At 52.8% G+C, this 14,529-nt stretch overlaps 4 protein-coding genes across 4 annotated transcripts; 2 read left to right on the forward strand and 2 right to left on the reverse strand.

Annotated features, from left to right (window-relative positions):
- Nucleotides 1-1,952: 1,952 nt before the first annotated feature.
- VOLCADRAFT_86485 (uncharacterized protein) lies at nucleotides 1,953-4,291 on the forward strand (the record flags this gene model as incomplete). Its single annotated transcript, XM_002945920.1, has 5 exons — nucleotides 1,953-2,029; nucleotides 2,201-2,288; nucleotides 2,581-2,647; nucleotides 2,977-3,101; nucleotides 3,473-4,291. 5 exons carry the CDS (start codon nucleotides 1,953-1,955, stop codon nucleotides 4,289-4,291), a joined length of 1,176 nt encoding a protein of 391 aa, XP_002945966.1.
- A 1,127-nt stretch (nucleotides 4,292-5,418) lies between these two features.
- VOLCADRAFT_102920 (uncharacterized protein) lies at nucleotides 5,419-8,537 on the reverse strand. The gene is made up of 7 exons (XM_002946279.1): nucleotides 8,165-8,537; nucleotides 7,711-7,876; nucleotides 7,323-7,408; nucleotides 7,167-7,224; nucleotides 7,000-7,063; nucleotides 6,648-6,717; nucleotides 5,419-6,129 (listed from the first exon to the last, which is right to left on the reverse strand). The coding sequence occupies exons 1-7, from the start codon at nucleotides 8,429-8,431 to the stop codon at nucleotides 6,031-6,033; spliced, it is 810 nt and encodes a 269-aa protein (XP_002946325.1). The 5' UTR covers nucleotides 8,432-8,537; the 3' UTR covers nucleotides 5,419-6,030.
- A 1,328-nt stretch (nucleotides 8,538-9,865) lies between these two features.
- On the reverse strand, nucleotides 9,866-11,281 carry VOLCADRAFT_120257 (uncharacterized protein; the record flags this gene model as incomplete). The annotated part of the gene is made up of 5 exons (XM_002946280.1): nucleotides 10,927-11,281; nucleotides 10,598-10,762; nucleotides 10,422-10,463; nucleotides 10,148-10,198; nucleotides 9,866-10,069 (listed from the first exon to the last, which is right to left on the reverse strand). The coding sequence occupies exons 1-5, from the start codon at nucleotides 11,089-11,091 to the stop codon at nucleotides 9,866-9,868; spliced, it is 627 nt and encodes a 208-aa protein (XP_002946326.1). The 5' UTR covers nucleotides 11,092-11,281.
- Nucleotides 11,282-11,668: 387 nt separating this feature from the next.
- On the forward strand, nucleotides 11,669-13,198 carry VOLCADRAFT_115887 (uncharacterized protein; the record flags this gene model as incomplete). Its single annotated transcript, XM_002945921.1, has 5 exons — nucleotides 11,669-11,672; nucleotides 11,797-12,051; nucleotides 12,172-12,242; nucleotides 12,650-12,743; nucleotides 12,937-13,198. Coding segments are annotated over 5 exons (686 nt in total), but the record flags the coding sequence as incomplete, so codon positions are not given.
- Nucleotides 13,199-14,529: the final 1,331 nt, after the last annotated feature.

A 14,529-nucleotide genomic window follows, 5' to 3' on the forward strand; every position in this document is an offset into this window, starting at 1 on the left:
TTGACCTGATCTTAAACTTCAGGATCGTACACATGTACGAGGTCTCGATACCAAATGTAGTAGCTGGCCTCTGAAAAGGCCTCTCAAGATGCTGGTCGGGCGCTTTGCGCGTATTTGTAGTTGATATGTGCGCCGTACTGTGTACCAGCTACTACATAGAGGGACAAGTTCTCAACTTGCTAGGTGGTGTAGAAGCCGAAGAGCCGCCGAAGAGGACCCCGACTCGGCGGTCGAGGCCTCTCGAGATGATTGGAACACGCTCTAGCGCGTGTTTGTATTAATCGTGTTTGGCGTAGTGCATGACAGCAATTACATATAGATCCCCAGCTCCCCACGGGGCCACAGACACGGCGTCTTTTGGCCCCTGTGCAAAGCTGCTGGTTGGTTGTAATATGACACCGGAAGCCACCATAAGGCAGTTTACATGCCAGACACAAGGCCCAGATCCGTACAGTGATAGGCAGGGGCCGCAGAGAACGGCAGAGAACCCCAGTAGGTGGACAGGGGCCGGGCCTCCGTCGGCTCGCTTGCTTGAACCGCCGATGGGGTGCACACAAGTTGCCGTTGCTGGAATTTACATCATAACCAACTTGCGTAATTACTTATCAAGGAGACATAAGCCGCAGCCCCTTATTGAGTCTGTATGAGTTGACAAGTGTGGACATCGCCACATGCCTGCTGTGTCTTTGGTATTCTTACGGTATTTTTAAACGTTCGTAAAACCACACGGTACGCGTATGTCGGCTTGCCCAAAAGAGTTGTCTATGTCTGTCGTGGGTGCGGTTGCGGGTGCTGGAATCTATGTTGTGATGAGATTTTTGATAAACTGTATGAGTACGGTTGAATGAGGTGCGATTACCGATTGAAAGCTTACAAGGAGCAAAGCTAGTTGATGAGTTATGTTCGTGTGGCAAGCTCACTCTACCAAAACATGTCGAAAGGCCGACTTGTTTTCCTGGAATGCCTGTGATGTGTTTGGGAAATCCTGTTTGTAGCCCTCTCCCTCCTCTCCCTCCTCTCTCTCCTCTCCCTCCTCTGCCTCCTCTCCCTCCTAGCCTTGTCGGCGGTATGATAAACTTGCAGTGTACACATTCCTTCGCAAATTGCTTGCTTCTCCCACAGTATAATCCATGGTTTTTGAGCATCAACTATACCGGTTTGGATCCGGGCTTGGACCTCTTGGCGCTGGGTTGTCACCCATTCTCTCCTTTGGCCCACAATACGAGAAGAATTGGTGTATACCGCAACGCCTTTGGTTATTTACAAAGCATGCAAGACGTAGCTAACATCACGCTGTGAGCTATGCAGTAACATTCCGAGCCATATCATTACCCAACGACTGCTGGAGCTGGGCTCCAAAATATCTCCGTCCATACCCAGCGGCGTATCAGGTTTCCGCCAGACGTAGTAGGCGTATTTATACGGGGCATATTCCGGGCGTAACAATACGCATCACGGTACCAACGCTGTCCCATACATTTCGGGGTTCTGGAGCGGTGACAATTTATGGCCCCTTGTGAAAAACATTAGGCAAGGTTTTACACAACGTCGTAGCAAAACTGTGTTACATTGATTTCCAAACAGACTCAAAGCCTAGACTCATCATCTTGCCTTGCTTAGCAAGGCCTAGTGTCCTTTATTCAACTGTAATTGGCCCGGACCTCAAGCTTGTTTACCTCCCAGCAAATAACATTACAGGTTGCCGCTACGCGTGTGGTGGCCATGGACGGGACCGACGAGGTAGCAGCTCTGCGCCCAGTTCAAGGGCCAAGGCCGATACATGTGCCTTCCTTGCGCGAAAGCTGCGTGAGCACTCTCACTAGGTATAGGCAGCACCTAGGTGAGAAATACGCTCTGGAGTTTGGCCCAACGCGTTTTGTGGTCGAATGCGTTGGCGAGTACTAAGCTGGGGACGCTTAAAAGAGTTTCCTGTTTCAGGCGACGTAGGTTTTATGGACGCCGAATCTCTGCGCAGCATTGTGTGGCATTGCAGCCCGGAGCAGTTAGCCCATATTGAAGATGAAACCCTGTAAGTGTGAACTGGTTAAGGGGACTTATTTGAGCAGCTTGAGAGGATGACAGGTGTGGTCTGTGGGCGCAGCGGTATGCTGCACACAGCTCGAAAGGGTGTGTTAAGGGTTACTCAAATGGGTAGGGATACACAGCATACGCCTGCAAATGCACCCGCTCCTCCCCGCAGGGTTGGTAGCGACAGGAACCTGGAATGGTACACATGGCACCTCTGGAAGCGTCTCTTGAAAGCCGATTTCGGGGACGGTGGGCTCCAGGTGAGCACTCTCTGGAAGGCGACATGCTAAGATGCGGATAATGAATGAGCTGCGACATAATGGGAACCCCTTCGGGAAACACTCCTCAGTGAAATAACTTAATCGGTATCGGGCACCGGACGGTTCTACCTCCCTGCACAGGTCGCATGACAGTCGGGCTGTGTCGGGCTGTGACAGTGGGTTTGCTGTCCCAGTTACTTTCTTAATTTCTGATTTAACTGCCGAGTTCTTTTTTACAAACACGTCATGGTTTAATTCATTTGCTTCTGCACCGTTCTGCTTTATCGCACAGGCTCCCGAACTGGAAAGCGAGCAGCCAGTGGACTACGTACACCCCCGTGGTATCGCAGATGAGCCGGGTAAGCACATCAGCATCAGCATCAGCACTGCGGGGTGCACCGGCTGTGTCAGTGTGTAGAGCTGCTATGAGGGCCAACAGCTGACAAAGTGAGACCCTTAGACAACGTTTCTGTTGCAGCTATTATTGGGATGGGATTACGACGCGCTCGGCAGCAGCATATCATTTCATGTTCAGATCTGGACACCCCGATGTTGCAATTAAACTTCGCCAGCTTCCGTGTTGGCAAGGTGTGGAAATTCTGTCCTCGCGGTTTTGGAAAGGCGTGGCTGTCAGGTTTCTAATCTTGCTGTGCTGGTTTTGTGTTTCTTTTGCAATGGGGGCAAGCAGGCGATTACCGCACGCTGTACATGCATCGAAAGGCGGAGATGGAGGAGCGCACAGCGGCCGCCAAGGAACGCATCGCGGCGGCGCAGCAACAGGTGCAGGATGCCAAGGAAAGCCGGAAGGCCAAGGTGCGATTACATCCTGGTGTCCGTGCTGGCCATAGAAATATGGAGGTGACCACACCTTGACAATGTCGGGTGGAGCGTTTCGAGAGGGAGATGACTCAAAACGCGGGTCTGAGCTGTCTGGTTACGCGCGTGTAGGTAGCTCTAGCGCGATTACTCTGGGAGCACCTCGTGACTTGATTGTGGTCATGTGACTCTGCTAGAGACTGTTGCTGGAGGTTGTTACAGAAACAGTGGCCGTTCTGAAGGATTCCAAGGCACTCGCGTCGGTGGAGTGATTTGCACAGTAACGTTAATGCGTTTCTTCCCGAGGTGTGTACTCGCCATGTTGCCTTCCTCGACTTGCGATCTGCGGCTCACCTTGCCACCCGCAGATGATTGACAAGCTGGTGCCCACGAAGAGGAGATGCAGCGGCAGCAGCTCCCGTGGCCAGACCTCCTCTCTCACGTCGGCCTACTTGCACAAGCCCCGCGCTGACTCGCGCAGCTCTGTGATGGGCAAGCCGGGGGGCCAGCTTAAGCTGTTGAGCGAGCTGGGCCTCGTCAAGAAGGCCCCGCCGCGGTCCACCACCACGGTGCGTGTCATCAAGCCCTCGCCGGTACCTAGCGCTGCAATGGGCCACAGCAGCAGCCTGGCGGGGGCGCAGCTGCTGTCCAAGGCCACCGGGGGTCAGCTGGGCAAGACGAGCGTAGGTAGCGGCAGGAGCCTGCATGTGACGCCGCAGCAGCCCCAGGTGGCGGCCCGGGCGGCGGCTGTCGCAGCGGCAGCCGCGGTGCGTGCCACTCCCTCGGCTTCCAATCCGGGTGATGGCATTTCCCCGCGGAGCGGCAGCACTAGCAGCGTGGGGCGGCCTTCGCCACCCGCTCCGCATAGTGGCTCTAAGCGCCTGGCAGATGGGGTGCCCGCGGCACAACCCCCGCCCAGCAAAATGGCGGCTATAGCAGCGGGGAGCAGCTGCTCGCTGGGGTCGAAAGGGGGTCCTGGCCCTTCCAAGCCTGACCCACGGGTCATGTTTCCGCGCCAGGTGCCCCCCACTTCGGCATCTGGACAAAGCAAATTCGCGGTGCCGACGGCCCGGCCGACAACGACTTCAGGACTTCTGCCAGGGGCTGCACGGCAACGGCCGCCGGTGGCTGGTGACCTTAGTGTGCAGCAGGGGGCTCTAGGAGCCAGGCCCTCCGATGACCTGTAGGCGTGTGCAGTGAGTATTCCATGTCCCCTGGCTTAGTATTTAATATTATAAATGTACAAGCGCATGAAGGACTGGCGCTGACGTTTTCCATGAGCAAGGCGGCTAGAGAGTGAGAAGCCGTAGGTGCAATTTGTGCAGCCAATAAAAAACCATTCATGGCTGTGTAGCAGGCAGGGCATTTTTATTAATCAGATAAACAGCATTGGCAGGCAGGCAAGCGGGTCAATGAGATGCACTGCTGGAAATAAGCCCTTCGGGCGTCGCAGGGCATCTCACAACTACATGACCGCTGGTATATATACCAGAGGCAAGCGACACTGGCGACGAGCATGGGTGATGCCGCGCACTCTGATGTGCAGACCCAAGCGCCATCCTAGGTGACATTTCCCAGTGTTGGTACCGGAGGCATACAGGTGCATGGGCTGAAGTAGGCCAGTTTCGGGAAGTCATCAGGGGCTAATGATGTTCGGTACTTGACATGACGAGCAGCTGCAGGGTTGCCGTTGCATACTGAAGCTGAGAATACCCGTCAGCACTCATACGTACATTCAGCGACACGAAGCTGCATTTGACAGCAAAGTTTTGCAGGACTGCATAACTTCATTGCTGGTATCCAACAATAAACTATATCACGATCTGGAGGTGACGGTGCAGGCATTGTGCTTTTTTAGAGTTACAAGAGGTCAGGGTGGCGGCCGTCGGCGTTCCATAAGTTGCCGGTGTGGCCAGGGCATGTTATATGGGCGACTACCCATATCGCATAGCTTGCATGTCGTGCTACTACCTGTCTAGGGCAACAGCATTTACATACATTAGCCGCAGCGGCGGTATGTGATGCAGTTATGTGCAGCTTGAGTCCTTCGCAAGGCGTGAAATCATAAAGAAATTTTCCTTATTTTGTTGTTCGTTCTGTCGTCTGGTATGATTATAATTCGGTCTGCAGATGGAATTTCGGTTGGACGGTTGGAACTGTGCCAGCTAGCTGCAGATCAGATCCCTTCTGCTGGTTATACCTGCCATAGGAATTGCCGTACTTCCGCCGGCTTCTTTGAGGCTTTTCCAGAGAAAACCCTAAGTTGGAAAGCACGTATGGATGATTTGGATAGGTGTTTCTTCTGCTGTTTGATCAGAAACTTTCAGTCAAGGGTCCCGCATATTAAGAGCGGCATCCAATGTGCAACGTTCACACCCTCGGAGTACTTGGGCGGCTACACGTAATAGAGCTTACTAACCGCAAGATCACCGGCAAGCCAGAAGCACTGCTCCGAACAACCCACTTCCGAGTCAATTTAGCCATCTGTTCCGACTCGTACCTAAGACTCGCATTTTTTTGCTCCTTTAGCAGTATGCACCATCTAGCCACCAGATATTGAGGGCCTCCGTATCGTACCTGGGTGCCATAGACGCCTGCTCGGTACTCCGCACCGAATGACGGCTACTTAGCCCCGAGGCCGTCCTCCTCCAAAGCTTGCTCCCTACATCCTGCTAGTACTACTTGCAAGTGGCTCCATACCCCTCTGGACAGTGCCCATCATCCCTGCGCATGTGCACGCCACTGTACTATATACTGGCGGAGATGCGGCCTTCTGTACTGGCAGCGGATGCTTGTCACTCTCTCTCCCTCTTCGCGTTACTCTCCAGAATGCAATATGGAGCCGCGCTTTCCATGCAGTACGCCAACGAGCTTTAATTATTATAGTCAACACAATCAACTCCCGCAAGTCATCTGAGCCGGTGCCTCATGCGCGAAAGCTCTCCACGACCTGGCGAAGCCGGCTTTCCAGCTTGCCCCACTGCTTCTCTGATGCGCTCGCCACAAAGAGAAACGCAAGGTCGCCCTGAACCGGATGGGACCAAGTGCAACCGTTAGAACAGGCCTTCCTTGCAGCAGGCAACAAGGCAATTAAATGCGCATATGACAACGGAGCGCCGCCACAGAGGGCAACAACCCGGATTTCTTAATTTGCTGCGTAATACGTTTCGCGTTTCGCGCTGGATAGTAAGGCATGCCGCGCGATAACGCAGCCCAGGACTGCTGCTGTGCTGTTCAAGGCCACAGTTCTAATTGACAAAAATATGGCACGCGTAGCCAAGTGCGGACAGTCTGTTGGTTCTTAACTCCACAAAACGATGAAGTCCACTGCCAGAGACAAATCCTTGATCCGTAGATGAACGATCTAATAGATATGTGGACTAGGCTTGACGTTAGAATGGGACTTTACGGCATGAATCCGCTAGTCACCACAACTCCGCCTGCTTGCCTCATAGCCCCCTAGGCACGTAACGCACGTGAAAACCACCTCCTAGCATTATGGGTACACGCATATGATTACGGTTTGCCAAGAGGCAATCCCACCTTGACCGTGCATGCCGTGTACGAGTGAGCGCCCGTCTTGGCATAAGGCGCATTGAGTTCATAGAAGTAGCTGTGGAAATTCACATCAGTGTGCAGCAAGAGGCCATAGTCAGCAGCTGGGGATACAGGAGCCGCACTTTGGAGGTTCGACAAAGCTTTGCCCGGGGCCCCGTGCCACCACCGCATATCCCTGAACTACATGGTGATGGCGGACACTGTGCATGTATCGGTGAAGAGCCCCCCCAGTTGAAAGAAAGATGAGCACACGGCATACATGTAAGCTTCGAGACAGTGAGCTACGCACGCAATTAAGAAACTGTTGGACGACGAGTAGCGCCCGACTAGTACTTACTAGGTGAGGCCGTCCTGTGTGCGGCTGCCTGTGGCCACCAGCGCATCTTCGTCCAGATACGTGCCTGACGGAGACCCAGGTAGGTTAATGCAAATGGACCTGGTTAAGTTAGTTAGTTGACAACGCAATGACCGTGTCGAGAGCCACCCGTGCGGTAACTACCCTACCTGTGATGTAATTGCCCACGCGCTCTAGAAGCTGGTCAGGCGTCCCTAGATCTTCGACCTGCAGATGGTGGCAGGAGAAGGCACCACACGGATGTGACCCCAGGGCAACTCGGAGCTGCCATTCTTGCACGGGGGAGCTGAGGTAATAAGGTTTACCTTGACATTCTTCCGTGGCGTGAGTTTTTGAAGGGGTGACACGATAAGCTCGACCCGGCCCCCTTGCGTCCCCTCGAAGACGACCTCTGCAGGAGAGGCACAGGCCAGGTAGGTAGGTAGGTATGTAGGTATGCCGCGAGGTGAGCGAACGACGACATTTCAAATGTGCGTACCGTGCGTACTGTGCATTTACCAGATTGCGTCACCGACGCAAGGTGTCCACGAGACCACAGGGGGCTGGTGCGAGATGCACCGTTAACTTCTAGCACGTTGCCATGCGTTGCTATTGCCCGGCTGAGGAGGAGTCCTCATGCAGTTTGGTGCAATACACGCACACAGCCCTAGCGCGCAAGGCATAGCACATGTGCCAACGTGCATGGCCCCCCACCTGTCCAGGGCTCGTCGCAACGCGGCTGACAGTAGTTTCCACTTTGGATGTTAGCGACTTTCTGCTCCACGAAATTCGGAGGCAACGCGAACCGGTACGGAGAAGTGTTGTCCACGGTTCCAGCACGTAGAGCTGGCGTCTTCGACGTAGACGGCACAAAGAGCACCTGCCGGCGAAGCAGTACTTATCGGTATACCTGCCGCTGTCCAGTTGTCGGTATATCTGCCGTTTGGTCGCGCTTCAACCCGAGCTACTCCCTCCATTTCTAGAGCCAGTAGTAAACAGTTGATCTCCAATAACACGATCTGCTCTCCCCAATACCCAGTAATTTACAACAATCGAGCATGGCTCACCTATGTCTGTGATAATGCAAGCCTTCAGGCATTCAGAGGACGACCATCACAAAATTGCCTCCGGAGCACTAAGTGAATTTGGGGCAGGACCGCAAACTTACAAATCCATCAGTCCCGTAAGCAGGCAGATAGCTTCCAACCTCGTTGTTCGCTGCCGCAGCCGCTGTGCCAGAGGCAACGAGGAAGGACGAGCCTACCAGCGCTGCAATATGCAGAAGTTGTCTACGGGTACAGAAGTCCTCTGATGACTGATTGATAATGGCAGCACTATGTACTGGAACAGCGGCTACAAGGTGCTTGCAGTTGCGACTGGGCGTTTGTAGCCGATGCGTATTGCAGCAGCGAGGAAGAGATAATTTTGCGTGCATTGTGTCCTGCGCAGCAAATTATAGTGCGGATATGTAGCAAGCGCCGCGTTCGTTGTTAGATAAGATCCTGCTCGATACAGAGCCGAAACGAACTGCTCATTTAACGGCAATCACAGTTCTACCCGGCCGTGAGGGGTATGGACACATGTGCGATGAACTGCAGTACGATTTGTGAGGTGCCAGGCGATGGGTGGCGTACAACAGAAGCCACGGATATCATAAGCCTGCCGACTGTCGCATGTCGATCATCCTATTTACTTTTATTCTTTTTACCATGGATACTAATTGTCATGACTTGTTTTAAAAGAGTAGCGTTGGAAATGAGTGACGTGATACATGCACCAATAGCGTTCAAAAGGCGTGCGATTACGTGCTTCGTTCATCGATTACGTTTCCCAATCGTGATGGAACATGTATTATTCCAGAAGAATACTGCATGTGGGGAATTTCGGTTCGTGGCTTTGTTCACGGACAAACCATATTCATGGTATTGCCGGCAGGATACTTTAATGTTTCTCCCAAAATGAAAATTGTAATTATGAGTATGTACTTTTTCAGTAAAACATACTTCGGTATGTACTTTTTCAGTAAAACATATTTCGTGCCTTCCCCTGAATACCCTTGGCGCTCATCTGCGCCCACGGGAGGTCGTGCCTGTTATGCCTTGTGCACTCTGCATGCACTGCCGGTTGCTGCACTAGGCAATTCGCAAGCGTTTGACAACGAGTAGGAAAGCTCATTTACCATGGACAAGCGCATAAGTGCAAATGCAGCCTCGTGAAAGAAAATGCTAGTATGTTTAGGAAAAAACTTATTGGGGGCCATGGTTAAATGTTTTCAATACTCGAGGGGTTTTCACAACTCGGCCCTGCTGCTTGCCTTCTTGTCGTAATATGCAAGGGTATGTGGGAAAGATAACATCGTACGCGTGTGAAGAGCTTGCACCTGTGCAAGAACTCTTACATGAGGTAGGGTTCCTCTTGGCTTTTGAGTGCCCAAGAGCAGAGTGAGCATTGCGACGTCACCTTATTTGCGCAATAAGGTATACATCCTATTATTCATCACTAAGACATACTCAAGTCGGTGAGCTCATGACCTCCCGCCAAGTGTGCCCTCTGTTTACGTCAACCATCGCCTTGCATCAAAACTGCGCACAAAGTGTGCAACGTGCTGTGCTCAAATCGTACTGTAGCTCATCAACCGGTATCCATCGCGTTGACGCAGGGCAAGGATCACCGTCCATCCAGGATTCGGGCTAACGGTCCCGTACATTTTATGTGGTGGCTAAGGGTCACGGTACAAGCATGCGCGATACGAACACACAGTTCACTGGAAAAATGATCTGAAAACAGATATGTCCCGGCATACAAACTATTCCACCTTGCTGCCAAGAGCTGTGGCCTACGCTGAGCAGGCAGCGTTGAAATTAATGGACTAAACTGTTTTGCATAGGGCGTCCTCTGGGCCGCCCAGCTGCTTAGCTCCCACAACCGTCTTAAAGGACAGCAAGCCGAGAAGAACAGCAATAAGCCCGACCCCTATCTGCCACGCTAAGGTAAGCCAGCCCTTGTTCACAGCCGGGTGTGGTAATGCCAATTCAATGGTAACCAAAGCCAGCAGCCACGTCAGGAGCCCCAACTGCCGGTGTGCGGCCTTAATCCGGGGCTGCCATCTCTCCGGGAAGCGCTGAATGATGCCCATTCTCCGGAAGCTTACCAGGCCCCACAGCGGCATGAGTATGCTGAGGATGAGCGTAGCAAGCCCGAACTGCATCCGGCACATCAACAAAGATTGCAGGTCAGACGCAACCATACACACCGAAACCTATGACGTACACTATTAAATGATATTACGGGGCTCACCAATGCGTACATTCTAAAGGACCAAGGTCCATGTCAGCAATATTCATCGTGATGCAGACGAATTCCGCACCCATATCACACCATTCAGCACAGGTGCGGGTTTATTGATGTTTCTGCACCTGACATACCTTCGCGTGCAGCGACACGAAATGTGGCTTGCCAAGGATAATCTGCAATGGGCAAGCAGGAAGACGGTGCACACTTCAGTGTTTCTATGCTGACCCGTCCCATCACGGATACGCTCCAATTAGCTTTCGGACTGCAGGCGCTCTGGCTCGTACCGTAATGACATACGTTCACGTACCTTTCTTCTGTAGATGACGCCGAAACCTATGATGACGCAAATAACAGCTCGTAATTGGAGCAGCGCATGGCTCCAGATTGCTTTGACGCGCTCTGGTCCATCGATTTGCCTAAAGTGGATAGCTGCGATGAGACCCTCGGTCATGAATACAATGTAGCCAATGCTCTGCAGTACAGGGGGTGGGGGCTTGCGTGTGGACGCTGCCAACCTAGAGAAGTTATGGCTGCGTAGCTTTCTTGTCTTCCACCATCAGTGGTCGCTGCAACCCGAAACACCGGGTCCCCTTCGGACACATGGCCCTATTTCCCCCTCCTCACCGCTCCACTTACCATGAAGGCCGGGTGCCAAGCGAACAGTGTGTTGTCAAACAACACGAAGGCAATACTTAAGGCCACACATGCGACCGTGCAGTGCAGCGCCAAAGTGAGACGGCCGATTATGCGCTGCTGTAGTGGCCTGGATGCGGTTGGAGTCACGGGCGTTGATGCATACATGGCGTGTACCGCTGCGCTGCTGTCCAGTACCGTAGCGAAAGTTCACGGACCTCAAAGCTTTAAAAGGATCCCACACAGCAAATACTTGGAGGTATAAGTGCTCATGGAAAAATTAAAAGTGGTGAAGTTCAAGACTGTCGCTGATGCAGCAACTTACAGCAAGTTGAATTCTGTTAAAGCACAATAAAAAAGAGAGCCAACAGCACTAAGCTCTCTAACAAATTCTAGCAATTTTGTGACTATGGCCGAGCAGGAGGCAATAACCGGATTATGTGTCGGCCTTGACAACGTTCGCCGTACAAATGCCGTTCCCTCTTTCGTAAACGTCTTGCTAGCACCGCCCAGGACCTCGCGGGAATAACCTAATTTTGGGGCACTCAATTGGGGATGTAGTGTAGCAGGTTTACTCTTTCGTAAGGACAACCCTCACCTTATTTGGGCGACATAGACATACCTAACCGAAGCGATTACGTTTTTGCGTTGGCATTATTTGTGAGGCATTGGGGAGTTGACCTTAGTTCAGCTTGGAAACCAGCAATTAACTGATTTTTCAGAAGCCTAGATTTGGGTGAAGCAAATGGGTGAGCCACTGTTCAGCCCTCATGCCATGCATGCTTGTGACGACATGCTTTCTTTGACTTTTATGGTCATGCAGCCTAGTTGTGGCTGGTGTTGTTGGAGATACGCATCGTTGTGTTTGCGCAGGCATCCCCAAATTTTACCGCTGGCTCTCAGAGCGTTATCCGCTATTAAACCAGAAGCTTACGTTAACCGAAGGCCCGCCTGAGATTGACAATTTGTATCTTGACATGAATGGGATTATCCACAACTGTACGCACGCGAATCGGAAGGACGTTGGTAATGTTACAGAGGAGGACATGATGCTAAAAGTTTTCGATTACCTGGAGAAGCTTATTCAAATTGTGCGGCCTCAGAAACTGCTCTTTATGGCAATAGATGGTGGGTCTTTCCCTGGGCTCAGGTCTTGCGTAAAGTCGTCGTGGTTATTTAAGGGGACGAAGGCGATGCCAAATCGTGCGCAAATCCTTCTTGACTTGTTGCGAACGGTACCCGTATCAGGTGTGGCCCCACGCGCAAAAATGAACCAGCAACGGTCCCGGCGCTTCAAGTCAGCTATGGAACGCCTCAAGGTAGGGCGCCCTTGGGGTACTATGGGGGAGAGGTGTTTGCGCCTCTCTTCAGCCCAAATGAGCCTCAGATGCCCGAGCCACGGGGGCTGACTGTTACGGTGCTAGGTGAAGGCCAAATCCTCAAGGAAGGACCCGGCACTGGGCTACCGACATGCATCTGGGTTCGCCCCTTATGCGAACACCTTACGCGCATGAAAGCATTCCGCCTATCCGACTACTATATGCTGTTCCTGCACGGCCACTGAAGTTCTGCACGGGGATTGTGTCCAAAATGTGGAAGGTAAACTAAACATATGTACTTTTCCCTACACTTTTTCTTTGGTCAGAATGAGGAGGAGCAGCGTCGTAAAGGGGAGACAGTTCCAGAGGACCCATTTGACTCGAATTGCATTACACCTGGGACGGAGTTCATGGCCCGGCTCGGCAAGCATTTACGCTTCTTCATCCGCCGGAAGATGGCTGAAGATCCGCTGTGGCAGAAGCCCACCGTGGTTTTCTCAGGTAGGCTGGCTGGCTGGAGCGAGATATTGTAGGGTTTGGTATATTGCATGCGCAGGGAATGTCTTATGCTGGGAGCGTTTCAGGTGGATACCTCTACGTAAGTTAGCCATGTGTACTGCTGTGTTGCAAAGACGATGCCCCTTCGAAGAATTAGGATCAAGATCTAACTTTTTTCTTTCGTCTCTGCGTGAAGGCCATGAGGTGCCCGGAGAGGGCGAACATAAGATTATGGAGTATATTCGTTGGGACAAGCGGCAGCCCACCTATGCGCCTAACCAGCGCCATTGCATGTACGGTCTGGATGCGGACTTGATCATGCTATCGCTGGTCTCGCACGAGCCACACTTTTGCCTGCTGCGCGAGGTGGTTTCGTACACGGGCAGTAACCGGGGGCAGCCCGCGCGTGAGGTGCTGGAGAACCCGTGTGCGGAGAACTTCATTCTCTTCCAGATCGGGTGCGTGGAATGCTAAAAAGAGTGCGTCGGGGTCCCCAAAGGTTACCCGCATGTGCGGCGCTGTTAAGCCCAACCATGACGAGTTCATTTGGATGACAATATAGGTTGCTGCGCGAATATTTTGAGCTTGAGTTTGGCAACCTGGAGCTACCCTTTTCGCTGGATGTGGAGCGAATTGTCGACGACTACGTCCTGCTGTGTATGTTGGTCGGGAACGATTTCCTGCCTGGTAAGGAGGTGGCGCTTTACTAGCAAGCTTAGCAGGACACGCGAGTGGTGTGAGCAGCCTTCTCTCTTCCTCTGCAAGCTTCGGTTAACTCGGTGCCTCCTTTGCGGTCGCAGCACTTCCGACGCTAGATATCGCGGAGGGAGCTCTCAATAAGCTGATGGACCTCTATAAGGAGCTCCTGCCCACGCTAGGTGGATATCTGACATACGCGGGTGACCTCGACCGCCGTCGATTGGAGGTGCTGCTGGAGCGCATCGGGCAGATGGAGCTTCAGACGCTGGAGGAGCGTGCGCAGGTGTGCGGGAGCAGGTCATGACTGCTCCAATTCGGCTTTGCGGCCATGTACTAGTGACCAACGGGGATGTGGCGTTGAGGAAAGATGAATCGTCGCATTTCCGGTCGGATGTGCATTTGCCTTGGGTAGCTAAGGCTTTGAGGACAACGGAAGCCGGTTGCCGCGATGGGTTGGATTGGCATTATGTTTGTCTGTTTGCTCACTTCGCTCATGGCTGCCGTTGTCTCGCAGGATGCAGAATTCCTTGAGTCGAAGAGAGCCAAGCGCGCGGCACGTATGGGTGGTCCACGCACGCAGCTGAATGAACTTGACCAGGGTGTGCGGGTGTTGCAGCCCCCTGGTTCGTCGCCGGACCTCTCGAACGAGGCCCTAGAACCAGAAGGCACGGCTGGGAAGGGGCCAGGAGTGATACCGCAGCAGGGTCCGACCATGATGAGCAAGGAGGCACGTCAGATGATGATGGCGGGCCTGGGCGAGCAGGGGCTACAGTTCTGGAAGGTGAGGGGATGAATATGCACTTCATTGCCGCCTATCGCCTTTTCCGATCGGACAGGTAGCTGCCGCCTGGTAGCTGTATTATAACTACTGTCAAAGCGCGGTAATGAAGGTGTCTTAACCTTGTCTTTGATCGCGGTTCCAAACCGCGTGTTCCGCGTATACCTCGTATAACAGGACCGATTCTACAATGAGAAACTCCACGCGTATAGCCCTGAGGACCGGCGTATGGTAGTGGAGCACTACGTGGCGGGCCTTCATTGGGTGTTGGAGTACTATTATCGCGGCGTGGCGTCTTGGGACTGGTACTAC

Source organism: Volvox carteri (genome assembly GCF_000143455.1).
Source record: "Volvox carteri f. nagariensis unplaced genomic scaffold VOLCAscaffold_1, whole genome shotgun sequence".
Lineage (NCBI taxonomy): Eukaryota > Viridiplantae > Chlorophyta > Chlorophyceae > Chlamydomonadales > Volvocaceae > Volvox > Volvox carteri.